The sequence below is a fragment of the Neolamprologus multifasciatus genome, chromosome 15 (assembly GCF_963576455.1).
Source record: "Neolamprologus multifasciatus chromosome 15, fNeoMul1.2, whole genome shotgun sequence".
Lineage (NCBI taxonomy): Eukaryota > Metazoa > Chordata > Actinopteri > Cichliformes > Cichlidae > Neolamprologus > Neolamprologus multifasciatus.
The window spans coordinates 28,846,504-28,868,909 of NC_140453.1; the positions used below are offsets into that span (position 1 = coordinate 28,846,504).

General features: G+C 41.5%; 1 protein-coding gene across 5 annotated transcripts in view; it reads left to right on the forward strand.

Annotated features, from left to right (window-relative positions):
• Positions 1-22,406, forward strand: part of ptprfa (protein tyrosine phosphatase receptor type Fa) — a 381,399-nt gene that overhangs the window by 160,195 nt on the left and 198,798 nt on the right. For all 5 annotated transcript variants that reach the window (XM_085133098.1, XM_085133099.1, XM_085133100.1 and 2 more), the window contains one exon: positions 99-240. In XM_085133098.1, the coding sequence (XP_084989224.1) occupies positions 99-240 (142 nt within the window). The remainder of the gene's footprint in view (positions 1-98; positions 241-22,406) is intronic.

A 22,406-nucleotide genomic window follows, 5' to 3' on the forward strand; every position in this document is an offset into this window, starting at 1 on the left:
CTAGCGATACCAGGATACTTCCAAAGCTGTCTTGCATTCCTAAAAGCTTTAAGTTGGTTAACAGGCGTTGTGTCACACCCGCTCTTTGTCCGATTCAGGTGATTGAGTTTGACGACGGCTCAGGCTCAGTGCTGCGTATCCAGCCGCTGAGGACCCACCGCGATGAGGCCATCTATGAATGCACCGCCACCAACAGCGTGGGAGAGATCAACACCAGCGCCAAGCTCACTGTCTTAGAGGGTAAGACCTGACTGTCTGTCCACATCTCACTGCCGCTCTGACAGCCGTGACCCTGTGTGGCTCTGACATCACAGCTTGTCTCTGTGCATACAGTCAACACAGCGATCTCTCCGCTTCACTTCCTCTTTGTGTTCAGTGTTAACCATGTAGTTGGTCTTTAGTGCTGAACTGTGTTACAGCCAGTGTTGGGGAGTAACGGAATACATGTACCGCCGTTACGTATTTAAAATACAAAATATGAGTAACTGTATTCCGTTACAGTTACCGTTTAAAAAGGTGGTATTTAGAATACAGTTACTTTGTTGAAATAAATGGATTACACGGTGGTACTTCCCTGTTTCATATTGTGGCGGGTCAGGACTGTTTGGGTTTTGTTTGACAGCTACGTTCTGTTGTTCCAGGCAGCGTTACGGTTGCCATGGTTACAGGGTGACGCTCTCTCTCTACGTGTTTCCTGGGTGAGAGCGCGCCTGTTGTTGTTGTTGTTGTGCTAAGCTAACAGGCAGAATGCTACAGGTATAGCTCTAAAGAATGTAGCATCATAGGCAGTGTAGTCCGTGCTGCAGGGAGAATGGACTGCCATACACGTTATGTGTCTGTGAGCGAGGGAGGGAGAAAAAGGAAAAGTACGAGCTGTCATCGAGCAGAAACGGGAGCTGGAAGCATGTAAATATAATAATAACCACTGCAGCCAAGAAGAGAGCCTGACGAGCCCAGCTGTAAGTAAGCTATTAAGACTCGACTGTACACCGTGTTCGTGTTTTCCTCCGAAACAATAAGTTCTGTTGGAGCAGCCTTTCAACGCCTCTCTCTGTCTCTGCTAGCAAAGTTGACCCAGACAACAAAGTAAAGCTAGTTTTCAGCTACGAGCCGACACTGAACCCACCGTATTAGCCAGAGGTCCCTTTACTACGGTTCGGAGCCGCGGATCTTCAGTAACAGTAATAAATCACAGCAATAGTACATTCATGTAGTTGTAAACAGCATGATAATATATTAAGTAATCCAAAGTATTCAGAATACGTTACTCTCATTGAGTAACGTAACGGAATACGTTACAGAATACATTTTGGGGCATGTAATCTGTAATCTGTAATGGAATACATTTTAAAAGTAACCTTCCCAACACTGGTTCCAGCAAAGACAATAAATGACTGCAGGTTATCTGTAACAATGAACGCTGGTATGCTGCAGCAGCGGTTGCATGTTAGGGATGTGAGTCGTGACTTTCTCCCACACAGACTTGGAAAAGAGGTGATGAAGTGTGGAAAAGATCATATTAGATTTTCTTCCACTGAACAAACTCAGTAAAGACCAGAGTCAACACTGTGCTGCAAGAAGCTAAAGGGCCTGTAGTCTGTTTGTTTCTGGTTTTCCTTTCTATGTGACTTTCTGCGTCCAACGTAGAAATTTAGTTACCCCAACATAGTTTCGATGGCCTTGAAAGCTCTACTTCTGGAGGTAAGCGCTCTGGTTTGGTAGCATTAATATGTTTGTTCTTTGTTTTGTGTTTGGCATTTATAACAAGTGGTGGGATTTGCATTTGGAAAGAGTCTCAGAGTTTCCACTGACCCTCATATGGAGGAGTTCTCCAAACTCAATGACAAATTGCAGCGTTTCACATTTCCTTTAATTGTCTTTAATATAGTGGCATCAATGACTCACTGGATACTAATTTTGCTTTGATTTTGTTGGCATTTCACATTAGTAGTAGTTCACACTGTCTGTTACTTATCTGTTTTTCTGTTTGTGTCTTATTCTGAGTTCAATCAGTCATTTGAAATGTTTGTTTTGTCTGTAGTTGCGTTGCAGCTAAACCCACCGTTGCTCCGTTGCTGTGCTACAGCAGATTTTCAGCTAAGCTCCTATTTCATGGAACAAAATGTCAGTCTGTGGTTTGGCTGTTGGATTTGTAAGTCCCAAACAAGGCCCAGTATCTCTGTGTGATCGTGTTTATTGAGCGGGAATGTGTTGAAAGTGATTTTGGCGGGGAACCTCCTGTAGGTGTGTCTCTAGACAGCTCTGTTCTTTGCCAGCGGCAAGATGGAGCCCAAACACATTTATTTAATTGACACTCTAATTGATAGACAAACAACCACGCAGAAAAAAGGGCTGTCTCTCTGGCAGCCTTTTCCAAATCACTCAGGAACCCATTATACTTATTCTGCTATGTAGATATTGTCAGCAGTAAACACAGCCTGAGGCTCTGCAGCCTGTTGCAGCAAACAAACAGGACTTTTCTCTAAAACCACTCAGGGTCTTGTTAAAGAAGAGTGATGGGCCTGGCTGATAATCACTGTTAGCAGACTGATGCTTAATAGCTTTTATTTTCAAATCATGTACACGCATGCCAAACCATATGATCAGAGTGGAGATGCCAGAAGATGCTGAAAAATGTAACTATTTTCTAAAAAATGCTTCATGTAAACGACCCAATCACAGAAAAGAAACACGCGTGAAGCTGCTAAATCTGAAATACATCATAACAGAAACATGTATGGATTATTCTGTGTTGTGCTTCCATCTTCTCATATTTTACAGGCATGATGGAGCCGTTGAACCGAACGATATATTTTGCAGAATTGTCACATGCATAGTGATAAACCACGAGTTAGCTACACAGATGATAACTGTAATATAATTCATTCAGTCAGGCCATGAAGATCATATCTGACACGACAAACACTGTAACGCCGTTTTTTTAGGTAAACACGTTACTGCTGGTTGTTCTCGTCGGGGGAGGATTATTATTTTTGGATGATTATTGTTGCTTCACTCTCAGTTTGTCACTCAGTTAACCTGTAACGGGCATTTGTTGCCATGGTCGGCACTTTACATCCATTTATATTAAAGTGTGGGACTTTGGGATTTGTTACTGCTCACCTGCTCAGAAATGTAATCAAATGATTTGTATTTTTAGTAATTTTGTTTTCTGAACTTTCGACCAATAAGGTTGAGCAGTTGTCATCTGTGAGTCTTTTGCATTGGCTTCCATCATACATTATTTTTGCACGACTTCATTTAGACGTCTGCTTTCTTTAAACGTCATTTCAGAAATAATAATCTTGGTAATCACGATTGCTGAGTAGGTGCCTTTTTACCCACTCAGCCGATGGGGTGTTGTCGTCCCACTGTCAGGCTAGATCAACGTGACGTGGGAATGGGTTCTTCCACTTAAAATCTAGGACGGGTCGGATTTCAGTGAGCTCGGCCTCAAGGTCAAAGTCAGAGATCAGGTTTTCTGAAAGTTTTGTGAATGTGAACAACTCGGGAAGGCAGGTACTTAAATTGATACAAGGTCAGAGGTCAAGTTTTCTGAAGATCTTGCGTATGTGATAACTTATGAACACAGGTGTGTCTACTACAAACCTCGAGTGAGTTTGAATCTCAGTGACCACGGCCTGGAAGTGCAGGCTCAGTCAGGTTTCCTAAGATGTTGTAAAGGAAGTGACCCAGGACATGAGATTTATACCACAGCTGAACTGGGTGAAAGTCTCCATGTCCCAGAAATAAAATAACAAGCAGGAAGGTTGAGCAGCTTTTACTAGTTTGTTTCTGGTCATTTATTAATTTATCCTCCACGAAAGGGGGAAAAATCTTTCAGTCTGACTTTTTGGAGATTTGTGTGTCCACTACAGAGGACATACATGAACAGGATACAGTAACAGCTGTTTATTCATTTAGATGCTGTGGTGTGTCTTACATCACATGGATCCACTGTTGTTAGACTAACAGTGGCTGGTTGGAAAATCTAAACGTACTGTGCAGCCATATTGTGAGTTTTTGTTTGCTTTCTCAAATTCAAAGTTCAGATCATTTCAAATGATCAACAAACATCAGCAAACACACAAACTGTGTGTAGCTAGCTAAAGGTCCAGCTGCTGTAGTTCACAGCGAGAGAAAAGAGAGCTGACTTCACTCTGAGATGGAGAAAGATAAGAAAGACAGAAGAGGAAGAAGAGAGGAGGAAGGTAAAGACTGCTCAGTGGTGTTTGATGAACTGCAAATGTCGAGCTTGCATGTTTGTCCTCATGTTTTAAAATCAGATATTGGTTCTGTGCATGTCACAGTGTGTGCAAATCAAACTGAGGGAGACTAATTGTGTTATTTAAGGCCTGCATTAAACTCCTCTGCAGGACAAACAGGTTCGTTTGCTGCACTGTGACGGAAAAAGTAAAGACCAGCCTGTGACTGGTGCCCAGTGGCCGTGGTTTCATGGTCACAGTCAGCTTACATCAAGAGTAGGAGGGACTCATGATGCTGAGATTCATTGACTGAATTTTCCCTTCATCCCAACTTTAAAGTGTCTAAAGTGTTTACTGAACCATGGAGATGAAACATCTGCTCACATCTGGTTGAATTCAGGTGTACATCCACAGAGAGCAGCAGGTCAGCTGATCGACTGGAGCTCTCAGTAGAAATTATTGTGAGTTGTGATTCTTTTCCACTACGACCAATTTTAGGGTCCCTCCACCTGCTGACCCCCCACCTGCCGACCCCCCCACCTGCCGACCCCCCCACCTGCTGACCCCCCCACCTGCCGACCCCCCCACCTGCCGACCCCCCCACCTGCTGACCCCCCCACCTGCTGACCCCCACTTTAACCCTCGACTGGACAAATATTCTTGTTTAGAGGCAAAGTCAAGCTGTACAACAGAAAACAGAAATGTTTTATTTTTCCTTCTTATTCTTATAATTAGAGTAAAGTTTGTGTTCCCATCTACTAATATTATTGTGTCCTTGTGTTGATGCAGCACACGGTTCCTCCAAAGAGCTCCTTTTACTTTCTTAGCTTCAGTACATTTCAGAGCTGGTACTTTTCTACTTTTACTTGAGTAAAGAGGTTGAAACAGTACTTCAACTTTTTACTCGAGTATTTTTCAACAGTAGTATTTGTACTTCTACTTAAGTACAGAATGACTGTACTATTGCCGACTCAACAGCCAGCATCCTCACACAAACCCAGAGTGAACATATTCCAACCTCAGCAAAGCAGGAAGAGCCTGATCGTGATTCAAACCACACCTCGTGTAACTAAGTGGTTTTGTTTATTATTATTATATTATTGTTTAGATCAGGGGTCTCAAACTCGTGGCCCGTGGGCCATTTGCGGCCCACATCACTTCTACTTGCGACCCGCATATTGATGTGAAGAATTTTTTTAATAATTATTATACAAAAAATGATTTAATCCGACGGCAGAGTGTTACAGGCTTGGCCCTTTAAGACTGTGGCCTCATGGGTGGTGTAGTCCATGCAGCAGGGAGAACGTGTGGGACCGCCCCTCCCACTGTGTGTCTGTGAGCGAGGGAGGGAGAAAAAGGAAAAGTACGAGCTGTCATCGAGCAGAAACGGGAGCTGGAAGCATGTAAATATAATAATAACCACTGCAGCCAAGAAGAGAGCCTGACGAGCCCAGTTGTAAGTAAGCTATTAAGACTTGACTGTACACCGTGTTCGTGTTTTCCTCTGAAACAATAAGTTCTGTTGGAGCAGCCTTTCAACGCCTCTCTCTGTCTCTGCTAGCAAAGTTGACCCAGACAGTAAAGCTCGTTCGCGGCTACGAGCCGACACGAACCCGATGTATTAGCCAGAGTTTACTGACCGCGGTTCGGAGCCGCGGACCTGGCCGAGGTAACGAGAGTGCAAACATGTTGAGGGCTGTTAGTTCAGCGACAGATTTATTTGGAAAGAAAACTATTTTCACTTGCAGTCAAAAACTCATGTGCACGCTTATACCTGCATTTATATTTTATTAAATACAAACAAAATTGTAGCAAAAGTGCTGCCACGTGTCTGACCAGAAAGAGTTTATTTGGTAGTTCAGTGAAATTACTGTACTACACTGTACTGCTGAGTGACTGTCTGCTGCTTGTGCTAACCTGCGTACTGAAACTGGCTGCATCTATGATTTTGAATATGCGATGATCGTGTCACTGTGTTTGCTCACGTAGTTATAGCTTTGCTTTGGGCTGCTTCTGTCTATGATCATTTCTAACAGGTGTAATTATGACTACACGCACAATTATGACTTTTTTTGTTTTACTGACATAATTGTGCGTTGCTGAGTCCTGTATTTAAAATGCAAAATATATGCAAAATGAAAAAAACAACAACACATCAACACTGATTCAAATTAATTGGGCACTACAAACCCACTCGGGGAAACCGTTTATTTATGCACCCGATGATTTCCTCTCATTTTCCATATTGTATGGGCTCAAGTGTCAACAGTACAATCAGATCACATCCTCATAAAGTCGGGCTGTGAAAATAACAGAAAGCTTGTGGCTTCGCTGTCACATCCACAGAGATGTTGACAGCTTTGTTCATTTTTGTTTTCTTCAATGACTTTCCAAGAATACCAAACACTTCACAGAGACACCATTTGTTCAGCCTGTGATTATGATGTCAGTTTACATTTCAAAGTTTCAATCTCTAATTCTAATCATCTTAACTTGCATCAAAACTTTTAAAAAATAGTTTTTTTTGCTTGAGGTTAGGACTAGAGATGGACCGATCCGATATTACGTATCAGTATCGGTCCGATACTGACGTAAATTACTGGATCGGATATCGGAGAGAAATAAAAAATGTAATCCGATCCATTAAATATAAAAAAAAGCACCTCACAAAACTTGCGACACGGCGTAACTCTGCTCATAACCGTAGCACGTCCGAGCAGTGTGGTCACGTGATAGAGCGGCTGTGTGTGTTTGTAGCGTCGCTACCAAACCAGCATTTCATCTCCGAGGAAGTTTTCCCAGAGAGAAGTAAAGCAAGTGTGTAAGTTCATCTCTGAATGTTTGTAAAGCATTCCCGCGTTAAGCTTAACAACCGATACCTGGTGCAGCTGCCTCTTCTTGCTGCTACTTCAATCGGTGGGGGCTGGTTCCCTTTTTTTTTTTTTGCTGGGAGTTTGCAACCCTATTAGTTAGGTTGTTTAATATTTCTGCTAAGTTCTCTTTAAAACACCAGAACAGGGAGGATGGAGCAGGTTTAAGTTTATTAGATTGATCAGTTTTGCTGAACTATGAAATATTTTGGGCGCAGTGTGTTTTTTGCATACAGGTATAACAGAATAGCTTCAGTGTTGTTATTTATTTAAACTTGAGTATGAACTTATACAAAATGCAGCAAGATATTAAAAAAACAGTTTTATTGATTAAAACACACTATATTGGATTCATATCAGTGTCGGCAGATATCCAAATTTATGATATCGGTATCAGTATCGGACATAAAAAAGTGGTATCGTGCATCTCTAGTTAGGACCAAAGGACCAAATACAAACACACAGGGTTTAATTCCAATCCCGATATTTTCCTTAAAATAATTCAGTTTGTCTTTGTTTTCATTAAGTCTCCTGAACACTGTCTGTTCCATTTGCGGCGGTCTAAGAGAATCTAAGAGCGACATTGTTCAGCTGTTTGACTGAACAGTACATTTTGTCAGTAGTCAAATTTAAGAGCTTTTAGTGGGCTGCATAAATCTGAGTTAATGGTATCAATGTGCTTCAGAAGGCTGCACATCCATCTCGATATTTCACAACTGCTCATGACTCTGTCCTCTCAAAGCGGAAGAATACATCATAATGAGACCTACTTTCATCCCAGGCTCCATTTTTTTGTTTTCAAACTGTGGGTTTGTCTTTTCTGAAAAAAAAAGTGATGCTGCTCTCAGCATCTCAGTCTGAGTGTGAGTGTCAGTCTCTGCGAGAGCGACAGCTGAAGAAAGAATGGGAACACAAAAGAGCAAAAGCAATAACTGAGAACGCTAGCAACGAGAGAGGGAGAGGATGAAGACGCGGCGAGTCGACAGCAGGACTCTGGGTAATGAGAGTGCAGCATTAGTCATGAAGCGAACCGACAGAGAGCTTAAGGGGATGAAGGGAGGGAGACGGTGAAGACAGCAGGAGCTGAAGCCAGTACGATGCAGACGGAGAGGAAGAGGTGCTTCTCACGCGTGGGAGTTGGATTCCTTCCCGCACAAAACATCATATACTTTTCTCTTTTGCTTGATTGTGACACTCAGGAGGAGCAAATGCACATCACTCCAAACAGCTTCCTGCACTTGTTATGGCCCCGAGTGGAACTGCTGGTTGCACTGATAGGCACTGAATCAACATCAGTGTCTTTTAAAGTGCTAGATTTCCTGTCTTACTGTTTTCCTGTCTTCTGCTGCTCGCTCTCCGTCTGTAATAACCAATCTCTGTGAAGTCTTTCCCCTCTGAGATGCCCTGCCTAAGGGCACGTTGACAGTAAAGGTGGGTTGTGTAGATATAACAGTGCTCAAGCTCTCTTTGTGCTCTGGCAGAATTTATATTTATGTGCCTCGCTATAAATGTGCAGAACTTTTAGAGATTTTCTGAAATGCTGAGACTCTAATTCGTATTCTCTGAACCGAATGCTCAGCGGCCCGGAGACGTTCATTTAATCAATCACTCCCTTGGCAAAACCTTAAACACGTTCCACAAATCTCATTTATTCTTTTCCAAAACTCTAAACACTTTCCCACTGAAGCACATTTTTGCACCATGATGCGTAGTGCTAACCAGAGACGGCATAAGTCGAGCACAGATGTCACTGGTTACAATGAATACAAAATTCAGTCACACTGGTTACTAATAATAATGAGTCATGGCTCTGTTCCTCCCCCTGTCAAATGACAGAGCTCTCCACCAACGTGTCAGGAAACCATAGAGAGTTTCAGACATCTCACTCAGATGCTTCTGGGTGGAAGCAGCTCTGACATGTCCTGCTGCGAGGAAATCCTCTTGACCAAGGATCTGTAGAAATTTTGTCTCTCAGCTGGCCTCCGTGTCCCCTCAGAAGACCTAGAGGCAGTGGTTGAGGATGAGGTCTGGGAAACTCCACATGGACTGCTTCGCCCGACCCAATCTCAGCAGATTCTCTGGGAGCAGCATAACCAGGAGAAATTGCCACATGTAATTGCAAGACAGCCAAACAATGCAATTTAGACTTCATGAAATATAGCACAGGGTTGTTCACTTAAAATGAAGTTTGAGGACATCCAGGTCACAACGAGGAGCAGAGATGCTCAAGTTCTCCCAGGCACGAAAAATGAAGCAGGCGCTGAACATAAACTGTATATAAAAGATGGACTTAACCAGTCTGGTGGCGTGATGTTCTATGGCTGCGTCCATCCTGACTACACAGCGGGCTCTGCCAGATTTAACATCACTCTGGTTGAAACATCCAGTTCAGTGACTCATAATGTGGTGAAGAAGACGGTGAATGGATACAGATTTCTGTGTCACCACAGCATCAAAGCATTATTTGTTTTGCATTTTTGCCTTCGTCTGTCAGTGCGCCCCAGGGTGGCTGTGGCTACAATGTAGCTGCCATCACCAGTGTGTGAATGTGTGTGTGAATGTGTGGATGACTGGATATGTAAAGCGCTTTGGGGTTCTTAGGGACTAGTAAAGCGCTATACAAATACAGACCATTTACCATTTACCATGATAGTACAGCAGAGAAGATGGGCAGGACAGTAGGGAGAGAGAGGGGAAGACACGCAGATTCAAACCCGTCCCGCTGGGGCCATGTGACCTGTGGTTGCTCACCCGCTGAGCTAAAGTGGCGTCCCGACTGAGACCAAGGCTGATTTTGCACATTTTAACTTCTTCATTTTAGACTCAATCTTAACTTTGAATGAGAGGTTCTGCAGTTTTTACACTTCTGCATCATTTCTCTGCATTTTTACCACCGTGCTACAAGTTCAGTAGAGAAGAAGCCAAAACTCTTTCGTATGTAATCGGTGGTTTGAAGACAGGATTTTCATCAACACTCGATGCTGAATTTTCAGCTACAGTACTCTGATGATCTGTCAGAAGACAGTTATTGAGGTGGAAACATATCAAACTTTAATCAATTATCAGCATCGGCCAATCCTCCAGCGCACAAGTGAACACAGAGAACATCTAGGATTAAAATATGTGTCAATACACAACATAGCACAACATTCAGCCTGTGCTGTGACACATGGTGTAATCATACTATATCATCGGTCTCTCTCTCTTTCTGCAGAAATGTCTGTATTTCTGTGCAGAGACTGTTTGGTCTGGATTCTGTAGAACGAACACATGAATCCATTGTTTGGATGAACCCGGGTTCAGTCACAGAGGACGAGGAGAGGCGGCAGCATAATTAGCCAGCAGGGATTTGTGAGGACCTTGGACGGGACTTTGGGAGTGCGTCGATTTGTTGAGGGTGTCAAGAAATGTTTCTTATCTATTGTGGAAAAACTGTAATCGCTGGATCATCACGCCTCTGTTCTCTTTCTGTTTGAGTTTGTTCAGCTGCATTTGGATTTGGTCTAATTATCCTCAGCTGGATTTAGTTTGTGTTCTCACATCTGTGTCTGACTCTGTCTTCATTTATACTGCATGCTGCCAATGGCTCGTGCTTGGATTTAACCATGAAGGTCATCACTCTGAGTAACTAACCACATCTCTAATTATTTCAACTAATTTATTGGCAGTAGTCTATCATCTTCATATACCAAGGCTAAAGCAGGAAACTGCACTCAAGCAGCTTTTAGCAGCTCATTATATGACATTTAAAGACGTACAACGATGGTAAAGTCCGGGCTTCTTATTCACGTACTGCCACTTTCATGGTGTTGTGCCGTGATGTTGATTGGCTTTTACTTTCAGCTGCTTCCAGGTCAACTGAAAACGCCGTTAACCATCAAACAAAGCCTTAGCTGAGTAGTTGGTGCCTGCATGGGATTGTTTGGTGCTTATTTTGGGACTCCTCTGCACTATGCAGGGCAGGTTGGGTTAAATATTTTTGCTCAAGGACAAATTTGACCTCATGGTACATTGAACCCAGGATGACATCACCAACCAAGAGTCCGTGTTGCAGCCTCAGGACGTGATATGGCTAATTAGTTTCTTTATAGTCCTGCTCCTGCTCTAGCACTCTCCATTTCCTGTGTGCGAGTCCACCGTCGTTTCGGCCATTTAAAAAGGCATTAAGACGGCAGAGAGAGCGAGACAGAGGGAGAGAGGGAGAGAGCTGTCTGAGCTGGATTAGCAGTCATAAATGACACATTATGAAAGATGAATGATAGCTGCACTGCTGCTACACACCCAGCAAGTTTATAAAACTGAGCCTTTGACCTGCAGGGATTGTTACACCATGACTCAAGCAGGATAATCATGGAGCATCAGTGTCATCATCAGCATCTTAGAGAAGGTTGCTCTGAAAATGTCAGAAATCTCCAACTTAGCATTGTAAGACCTGGTAATTAAATTACTTTTGACTGGCGAGGCGTGGAAAGCCAAGTGCTGTTGCAAAAGGATCTGCACGAACACAAAAGGGATAAAGTTAAACCGGTCAAAATGATGACAACATGTGCACAAACATACAGTATTCAGTGAGATGAAGAGAACTCCAGCAGAGGAGATATCTTTGCACCAGATTCTCTGCCTACCTGCATTTCTAAAAACCTGAATTGACATTCAATCAATTCATGCAAAACATACAGCAAAGTGTGGTGAACATAATAAGTCCTGTTTCTGAACAGCAGAACTAAGGATGCCATTTTGACACAAGATGAACACATTAACATCCACAAAATATGCCCTGAAAACGTTACTAAACATTTGCATGAGCCCAGCCTGCACAGGTATAAATGCTGCATCAACATCAGCTGCTTGTACAGGCTTCCTCGTAGGCTCTACACATCCCATTTTAGAGATTTGCAAGTTGCACATTTAAAGGTTGCAGGGTTACGCGTTACTGTAATCCGATTACTTTTTTCAAGTAACGAGTAAAGTAAGGGATTACTATTGCAAAAACGGTAATCAGATTACCGTTACTTTCCCGTAGGAACGCTGCGTTACTGCGTTACTAAAGCCGTGATTTTTTTGCGAGAACGTCTCATGACAGTGACGTAAGCGAGTGCGACGTTCGTGACAACAGCTGTGTGCAGATCAACAATGGATCATATATCGAGTGCAGAGAGAGTATGAGCGTGCAGCGTTTAAAGCGTGGAAGTACTGACCTTACTTTGAGTTTGATTCCATAAAAAGTGACAAAAACATTAGTGTCCGTTGTGCGTGGGAAGAAAACTTCTTTTTACAGAGAAAAAAACCCCCTAAACTTCCAAACAAGCACCGAGTAGCTACGACGTAATGGGAAACTCACAGAGAAACTCGCGGATTCTTCCACTGACCGCTGCACACCTGCACCAGGGTAACCCTCCGCCTACCCCACTCCTGCTTTACAGGTGAAAATAGAGCAACAGGACCGCTAGTCTTTGACTTTATTTATTTTCTGCTGTGTTTTACTTGCATCTATTTGAAAGACTGAGTGTAAACACACAAAATATTTTATTTTATGTGCTGGAATGTGCAGAAAATAGGTTTAAATGTTAAACTAATTTCTTCCAGTCAGAGAATGTTGCAGATAATGTAATTTTTGCTTGATGCATAAAGTTAAAAGATTAAAACTAATAAAACAAGTTTTAAAAAGAGACTTTTCCATTTGATTACATTTTGTATGATGATGATGCAGAAAAAGTAGAATTGAGCTGAAAGATCTATCACTTTATCACCTATTCAGGTTGCAAATCGTGTTTTTAAAAAGTAACTAAGTAACTAATTACTTTTGAAAATAAGTAATCAGTAAAGTAACTGGATTACTTTTTTGGGGAAGTAATCAGTAATTAGTTACTGATTACTTTTTTCAAGTAACTTGACCAACACTGTTCGTGGTAGTATAAATCACAGACTTATCATCTAGGAGACTTTGGGACCTCTGTGTTTGGATTTTTTAGTTCTTCTTTCTACTTTTACTTTCATTTTTTACTTGGTTGCAGTTAGCAAAGATCATGTTTTGAGTTAAGTAGCATCTCACAGTTAGTTTTTCTGTCATGCAGCAGTTCAAATTGTATTTTTACATTTTCTATGCTGATGATTACTTTGGGAAGACTGACCAATAGCTTGCACTACATCTGCATGGATCACAACTTCACAATTTTCCAGGTGTAAACGAGACGTTTGTAGTTGTCTGATCATGGTTGGTCTCAGTGGGTGACTATAGCTGATAGAGAAATGACTCTCAGAGGTATCAAGTTCACAGCCGATAACTTGTCAACCATAAACATTTTATAATTCTCTGATCAGGAGCTAAATATGAATACAAAGGAAATGACAGTGCCTGGTATAATCCTCCTGTTGGATGTTTGCCCTGCTGAAAGCCAAAAAAAGGCTTCTTGACTGATAACTTTGCTAACACAGCTGGATTTTACACTTTCCCAGGAGTCTTAAATCTTTAATATGACGGCAGCGTTTATATTGGAGGCTCCGAGTCTTTCTGTTGGTCTGTAGATGTGTTATCAGTTTGATCAACTGGAGTTTCTTTGAAGTTTTATCTGTTTCCAGAAAATGACGTGGGCATGAAAATAGTCTGACTTACTAGCATAAATTTCACTGACTGCTTCTAAGGGAAATATTAGAACACAAATGTTTTTTTATTTATCCAGACGTAGAGAAAACATCATAATAATGATGTTATGTCTATCTCTAAGTTAAGCTTTGACAGTTTTGTCAAGTATCTGTATTTATCATCGTTTACATGGTCCTCAACATGAACTCGTGACTGGCAAGTACACATGACCCACCAGTTTAATACACAAACATTTGATTGCTCACACGAGCGTATTAGTCAACCTGTAAAAACTGGAAATGTGTCCTGTAAGTAGGTTTGTCATTCCTGAGAATAACCCAGATGGCGCCATAGAGCAAGTTGCAGCAGATATCTTTTCCAAGTACAGAAGGACACACCTGCCATACAGTTGTAGACTTTGGAGAGACTGTAATACTTAAGACAGTGAAGTTTCCTTATACCTTTCCCAAGCAGACCTGTTCCCTCTCGGCACCATCCCACTAGTCTGCACTCAATGATCCAGACCCAAGCACGCTTCAGTTCGTCTCAGCTCAGCTCTTCTCTTGCACGCACTCGTCTTTCATGCACACAAAAGAAAACACTCTTGCAGAGCAGAATGAACGCCATGATTTTATGCATTTTTGTGTTTCGACTGGAACATTTTTAACGGGGTGATGCTCCATCCTGTCACATGCCTCATAGATCTGTTAATTACTTAAAAGTGTGATGTTTTTGGAGGCTGCTGCTGTAGAGCAAGTGTTTGATCACACGTCATCCATCCTATGCTCGAATCCCACTGAAGCACAGCAACCATTTCAACTGCACCAGGCAAAGCATTCAGTGAACACACTCGTCAATCAAACTGGACGTTGGGGGTCAAATGGGCACCGTTCACACTGCCTACTGAGAGTTTGCTCTGAAAACCAGACTATAAGATATTTCAGAGATTGAGTTTTGCGAAAAACTATCTGCAAGACTAAAATTCCCTTTAAATTATTTCTCTTCATGCTCATCATGGAAACAGATGACCTGTGAGAAAGATGTGAAAATGACCATGGCTGAATACAACTGAGAGACTTTAGGAGCACCCAAAGATACATTTTAGGCACCAACATGATTGAAACAGATGTCTTCAGCATGATGCTGAGGACATGGAGTGTTGATATGTTTTATTCTTTCCAGTATAGAGTGAATAAACAGCTGACACAGGTGGGACTATTAGGTGTGTTTTGACATTTCTGTTTCTCTCTAATATGTTTAATGTCTTGATTAAAAGTCAGGATGGGACATTTGCAGAGGTGTGGACTCGAGTCACATGACTTGGACTCGAGTCATTCATTTTATGACTTTAGACTTGACTTGAAAAAATGTTCTAAGACTGACTTGACTTGGACTTTTACACCAATGACCTGGGAATTGAATTGGACTTGAACCGGTTTACTTGAAAAGACTTGATATTTCACCCCAAATCTAAAATTTAACACGCATATTATATAGAAAGTATGCACCATTACTTCACTTGATTCATTCGTGAGCTGTAGCACAGCCAATCAAATTAACCAGATCTTTGTTTTTAAGAAGAAAAAAAAAAACCCTCAAAAATGCAAAAAGAGTTATTTTTTTCAGGTACATAAACTATGAAGTAGTCAACAAAAAAACGAAATGCAATATGCAAAACATGCAAGAAGAGAATCACAGACGGAGATGGAACAACTTCCAACTTTGTCCAACAGTTGAAGTTCCATGAAGAACGGAAGGTGGTGCTTTTCTTTTGCTACGATGAGACAGCTGACTTCATCTAACTAGCAAATGTTATCCAGGCTACGTTGGTGATACTGTTTGGTTTTAATGTGTATGATATTTTTGTCATGCTGTTTTAAAGCCAGTCCTACAAGCGCATCCAAGAATAACATGCAGTTTATCTCAGAATTGTTGGTGAAAATTATTCTTGGAGCGAAGTTTAATTGAGCTGCATTTTATAGAGGTGCAATTTCACAATTTGTGTATATTTTCTAAGTTCACTATTTTGTCACGTGTTGAGAAAAACAGAGATTTAAAAATCACATGGTCTAATATTTACATTTAGCATAACTGCAACATGCTTTTTTTTTTTTAAAGACTCGAAAGGACTTGAAATTCAAAGTTTCAGACTTGTGACTTTACTCGAACTTTAACACCAGTGACTTGAGACTTGCAAAACAATGACTTGGTCCCAACTCTGGACATTTGTCTCCAAACTTTATGAACATATGATACAAATAAACAGGAGAAATAGGAGTTTCTGTTTCTTGCTGCAGTGTGGAGTGACAGTGGGAACTCACTGCGTTCACCAGCCTGTCACTGTATTTTAAATATTCAGTATGTGTTCAAAAATGCCACTCAGATTGTTTTCAGCCATCTCTGCAATTAGACGTCATTAATGAAAATGGTGAGTCTGCATTTGTTCTAGATTTTACCACAAACCCACAGTGGAATATAATTACATGTCAATAAGTTAAAGGCACTGTTTTGGTTGCTTTCTCATGTTGATTCAAATAGGCAGTGTCGTCTGGATCAGGATGAGGGAAGCTTGGTTGCACTGAGCCTCTCTGCTCTTGGTAGATATCCTGAACACTCCTTGTCTGTCCAAACATCTTTATCTTGACTGCACACATGCAGAGACTGAAAAAATCTTCTACATGGAAAGTGAAAGAATTTTGTCTGATATTCCAAATTGTGCTTTTTGTCTGAATTTGCATTTTGAGGATTTAGTTTCTGTGGTAGAAATCACAAAAAAGAAGAGAAAAAAACTCAGATGAAAATCTGACACGAACAGCTCACGGTGCGTGACATCCCTGCAGTGTGCTCTAACAACATTAGACTGCTTAACATCTTCAGCAGTGGAGCTTATCAGCCATGCATTAAAGCTTTTTGCTAACAGAGCAGTTAACCATTAATGGGGAATCAATCATCAAGCGGGTGTTGCAAGCCAACCAGTCGGCCTGTCACAACTTCAAATGCTGAGTGGGAATTAAAATAGTGTAAAATGAGAGAGGCAAATCTCTGGGTTGGAATTACTCTGCAGCGGAGCAGAACACTCTAAAAGGTCTTCGAGTCTCCAGGCTGTGTGGAGGCGGTGCACAGCATTAAAATGACAGTACATAGCTTTAGACATGACCTGTGGCCCTGCTGGGCTTGGAGATGGAGGGAGGCCAGTATGTTAGGGGCTCCTGACCTGACCCCAGCAAGGGGCCCCGTGCAGTGTTCAGGTCATGTGCAGGCTTCACGCACCTGTTTCCGGAGGAGGACGTGACCTAATGGCTGTAACTGCCACTTTCACTGCAAGTCAGATGCTCCTGTGCGTGCTTTCACACACTGCAGTGTTTTATGTCGCAGAATGTGAAGAGGCAAGTGGTGGAGTGAGGTTACACTACGTGACGGACCTTATGAAACGATATAGGCTCATATTTTCGGTTGTGACTAACATATGAGCAAAACAAAACAGGGAAAAATGCACTCGTGCATCAAACTGTGCAAGTTTTGGACTCTGATAATGGATTTCCAACACTATACATTTAAAGTCTACCACAGCCCAAAGTGTACATATAGCTGAGCTAACAGCCTCCACTACATGACATGTGGTATTTTTGTCAATAAACAGCACTGTAATCTTTGTGGAGCTGGACGATAAAGTTTCAGAGCAGCACAGAGAAAAGGCTTCACCGCTTCACTTCCTTGCGCCTTGGCCACGAGGAGGCTTTACTATTTAAAATGAAATGAAGTCTATAAATATAAGTGCTGCTCCATATTTGCACACTATATTCCCAATAGTGCTTAGCACTAGTATTAGGACCAGTAATTTCTCTCTTTGCTATAAATAAATCCAGTTTAATATGATGTACTCATAACATCATCTGCCTAACATTACTCCTTAAACTCTGTCACTTACCTGTTATACCATCACTTAACAGATACAGCAGGTGTGCAGATACTGGCATGCATGCGTACCAATACAAGGAGAGTAATATTAGTTCCTGCTGACCAATCTACTGGTCAATTAAACAGGAGTAAAAATGACTATTTGACTAGTGTAAAAAAAATAAAACCAATCCGGTCGCAGTGTTGCCAACTTAGCGACTTTGTCGCTATATTTAGCGAGTTTTCAGACCCCCTAAAAAAAGACTTCAAAGCGCATATCGCTTTTACTCTCAACAAGCAGCGGGTGCTGTAACCCAGTCAGTTCTTCTTTTACTCTTTTGCTGTTATGCTGTTTTGTGGATCGCAAGGTTTAAAACCACTTATAAACACACACACACAAAGTAACTCCACCAGAGTGCCTATTTCGGGTCACTTTTGCCGGTCCAAGCCCGGATAAAGGAGCAGGGTTGGAATTGTGACATTAAAAAAAAACAATAATTGCTAAAATAAATTTAATTTGTAGTTCTAAATAAACTCTAAATGCATTTAGGACGTTTTTTACTCACTTTATGTCTCTTCCATGATGTTATTTCTCTCTCCAACAACATAGGTTACAATTACATTAGCATGACCAATTATGCAAATTAGGTGATGATGTCATTTAGCGACTTCTAGCGACTTTTAGGACAGCCAATAGCGATTTTCCTTACTGAGGTGTTGGCAACACTGTCCGGTCGTTAAGTCTGACGTCACTAGCCGTGTCTGGGCCTACAATCCGCTGCAGGTCCATATATCAAATGATCACTATGGCATTACTGAGAGTTGAAAAACTGTCTAAAGTCTTTCATCTTTAATAAAATGATCAGCGTTCTGCTCTACCAGGTGTAACAACTGAGTTTAACATCCAGGCATCCATGAAAACGAGATTTATGACATTTAACGGAGTTAGAAGTTAGCAGGAAGTTAGCTCGCTAGCTTCTATCTAAATACAATATAGCATGTCCTGACTGCGGGGTTTTGGAAACAAATTCAAACGTACAGCTCTGTTATCACTTCCAACATAAATGAAGACAGAAAACTAAACAGCAGTGACGTTTGTAGGGTTACTGAAGTTTGGCTAGCTGGTAGATAATGATGTGCTACGTGACCGCTAGCGACACAGCTATGTTAGCATAATATAAACAAGCTAACTTTTTTTCCACTCGATAAAAGTTAACGTGAGTGTTCTCGGTGGTCAGGAACAAATGTAATCGCATGGCAGGATGCTGTAAAAGGACCAAACTTCAGCAGGAGAACAACTGAGATAATCCATCCACAATACGAGGTTAGTCATTAATATTCTGCTGCATGGGCTGGGCTGTAGTTACATCCTAAGGTTTTAAAGACTGAGCTTAAATAAATGATTAGCGGTAATAAAAGCCGAGGGAGGTCAACAGTGATCACTGACTGTTTTAGGAGCTTTTTGAGATTAAATAGAAGAAAATACAAAACATTAAACATGTTAACAACGCAAAAGCCATATTAAATGCAGACTACTTTAGGAAGTAGGATTCGTCACGTCATCACTTAACGACCGGATAATAATGGTTGAGGTTAAATACTGCCAGGGTCATGAATCCCATAGAGGTGGAGGTGTGGACACCTGCCAATCCACATGGATGAGTTATAAAAATGTGGTTAGTACCGGGCCGCGGACCGGTACTGGTCCGTGAGTCGTTTGGTACTGGGCCGTACTGGTTTTATTTAATTGGATTTATCTGCGACACCTTAAAGACTTGAAAATATTGTTGCGCAAAAAAGGCTGGGGACCACTGATCTATAGACACCAAAGCCAAACATTTTCTGATGTAAAGTTGATTATTTTGCTTTTACAGCCTTAAGTGGCCACTATAGGAACTGCAGTTTGGGGCAACATTTTTCACCCCCAGAGCTCACATACCTGGTTTGTGTGAGCTCCATCATCACACCCTTCGTCGTGTCATCTTACATGTTTGCTTATGTTCGTGACCTGATGTCAGGGGCTGACTGTAGTTCGCAGTCGAATGCTGGTTCTCCCCTTTCTGTGTGGAATACCTTTCAAACACTCAGCAGACAGTCCTGAAAGCAACAGATAAATGTGACTCCAATGCACTGTGTTCAAGCTCCTGCCTGCTTTGTGCTTTTGTTTCCCTGCCTTAGCACAGGCTATTATGTTACATATGGGATTATATAAATGCTGAACATAATACACTAGGGCCTCATGTTCACGCACTGACAATATATTATGAAACTTTAGACAGAGAAGCTCTCAAATCCCTCCTGGAATCTGTGGCTCTCTCACGACCCGGTCACAGAGGGGATTGGACGTGCAGGTCATTAAAGGGATACCTCTGCTCCTACTTGTTTTAATGTGGGAGTTGCTATGATGGGTTGAGCTGAAAATGGCAACTGCTGTAATGTTAGCATTCCTAAGTGGAAAGCAGTGGGCACTGCCAGTAGCACGCTGGCTCATTGGTTTCTGTCTAGGGGAGGATTGCTGGACTGATTGAGAAGTACTGGCACTAACAAGCTGTCTTAGAAGTATCCAGGGAAGAAATGCAGAAACTTTTCCCTCACACTCTAAGTGGAAAAGAAATATAATTGACTGGAATTCAGATTTCTGAGTTATCTCTAACTAAAGTGATGCTTCAGAGACTAGAATAGAGGGTCAGGGTAAGACTCCTGGTGCTTTACTTTCTTAATGAGGAAGAGGAGTCTGTAAGCAGCCCAGTGAGAGACCAAGAAACATGGAAAATTTATGTCCACGTTCAAAGGGATCCTTTTTTGATCCCAAATCTCAGCCAATTTTCAGATAGATGTCTTTACATGACAGCAATATCTACAGAAACAAGCATATCAACCAGCACCAGGTACAGGACATCTTTCTCATCAGTGTGCAGAATTATTCTTCACGGTTAGAAACTATTGTTTTATTTAGTTTCTTTTTAATACTAACCAATTGTGTTGATGTCAGAACGAACAATTTATCTTGGTATTGTTGTGAAAGTTTTCCTTAAATCAAGCCTGCAGACGAGCGGTGAGCGGTAGCTAACATTCATCAAAACACACAAAGAACAGACAAACAAGCTTGTGGAGAGCCTGCATGACCGCGGGACAGACGGTCAGCAGAGTCTGAGCCTAGCATGGCTCTCAGTTAAATACCTTCTCCAGGAACAAAAGGCAGTACACAGCTGTTTCACACCTCAAGGTTCACACTCCCTTGCTACCTCCCAGAGTCCTCGAAGAGACAAAAGACTCTGGTCTGCTTCCCCCAACTTCCTTACTACACCCCCATCATTTGTCTTACAGTATGGGTGTGAGACTTGTTAAAATCCAGTGGCACCAAGGCATCATACAATAAAATAATGTGATTAATACATAAGTAAAAGAAATTCCTATACAGTATAAATTTGCCCAGCTCTAATTACAGAATAGATGTTACGTTACCCAATCAGAGTAACGTATTCTATGTGGCGCCGTTTGTAAACTGAAACACCCTGAAGTGTTTAATGACAACATTGGCAGGAGAATGGCGGCTAAGCTGTCACCCCTGTTGGACAACATCTCCCACCCCATGCAGGAGACTCTGACAGCACTGAGCAGCTCCTTCAGTGGCTGCAGCACCCACGGTGTGGGACGGAGAGATTTCACAGGTCTTTCCTCCCCACTGCTGTCAGACTCCACAACAAAGACTTTAACTGATCAAACACATCCACTAATGTGCAATAACACTAATGTGCAATAATCTTTTCTGGCAGCGTTGTATTTTTACTCAGTTGTATACAGCATTTGTATTCTATTTTTTTCTTATTGTATATTTTATTCTATTTTATTCTACTGTATATAGTATTTTATTTTATTCTATTCTGCATAGTTGTGTACTGTATTTATTCTTATTGTATTCTAATTTTTGCTTCATAACTTTTGCACTGTCCACTTCCTGCTGTGACAAAACAAATTTCCCACGTGTGGGACTAATAAAGGTTATCTTATCTTATCTTATTTTTCCACGTTTAGCTCAAAACCTCACAAAAACATGTTTTTTCGAGTCATTTTTTACAACATTTACTAAAATATTTGTAACTTTTTATATTTAAAACACAATTTTAAACATTAAATCTAAATGTCTAAACATGCATGCTGCACACCTGTATGCTCAGAACCAGTCCAAACATCTTTGTCTGTGTTTCTTCATTATTATTTAACACCCATAACATGCAGTTCCTGCCCCACAACTCAAGTTGAGAGTTGGTTGTGAAGTCTAACTAAACATTGTCACTGCTGCCATCAAACATTGTTGTGCTTCCTCAGTGAGACAAATGAATGAACCTCATCCTCATCCAGAATAAATGTGTCTTGCTAACCACGCCTCACCCTCCAGTCCAAATGTCAAAATCAAAGTAACATGTGACATTACTGTGGCCACCCACTGACATTTTTCATTTAAGGCTGAGAGAGAAAGAGCAAGCTACAACTGTGGGTGGAAAAGGTGAAATAACTCAACCTGACATCAAGCTAACTAATGAAAGCTACACAGACAACACATGCAGCTCGTTAGTTTTAATTAGAACCGCCTCTTCCCTTCGACAGCACCAACTGGACCAAAACTGCCTCGTTGGTGTCGAACTTTAGCGCTGTCAGAAAACATGAATGTTTCCCGTGTTTAAACCACCTGAGTATCAGATAAAACCTTCTGCTGGAAAATGGTGTTTTCGCATCGTGTTGTTCAAAAAAATATCTTTAGGGAATGACAAAAGCATGATCCATACCTAAAGTATGTGAGCGCCAAACAACAAGCAATGAGGCTAAAGAAGTAACTTTTCAATCACTTGA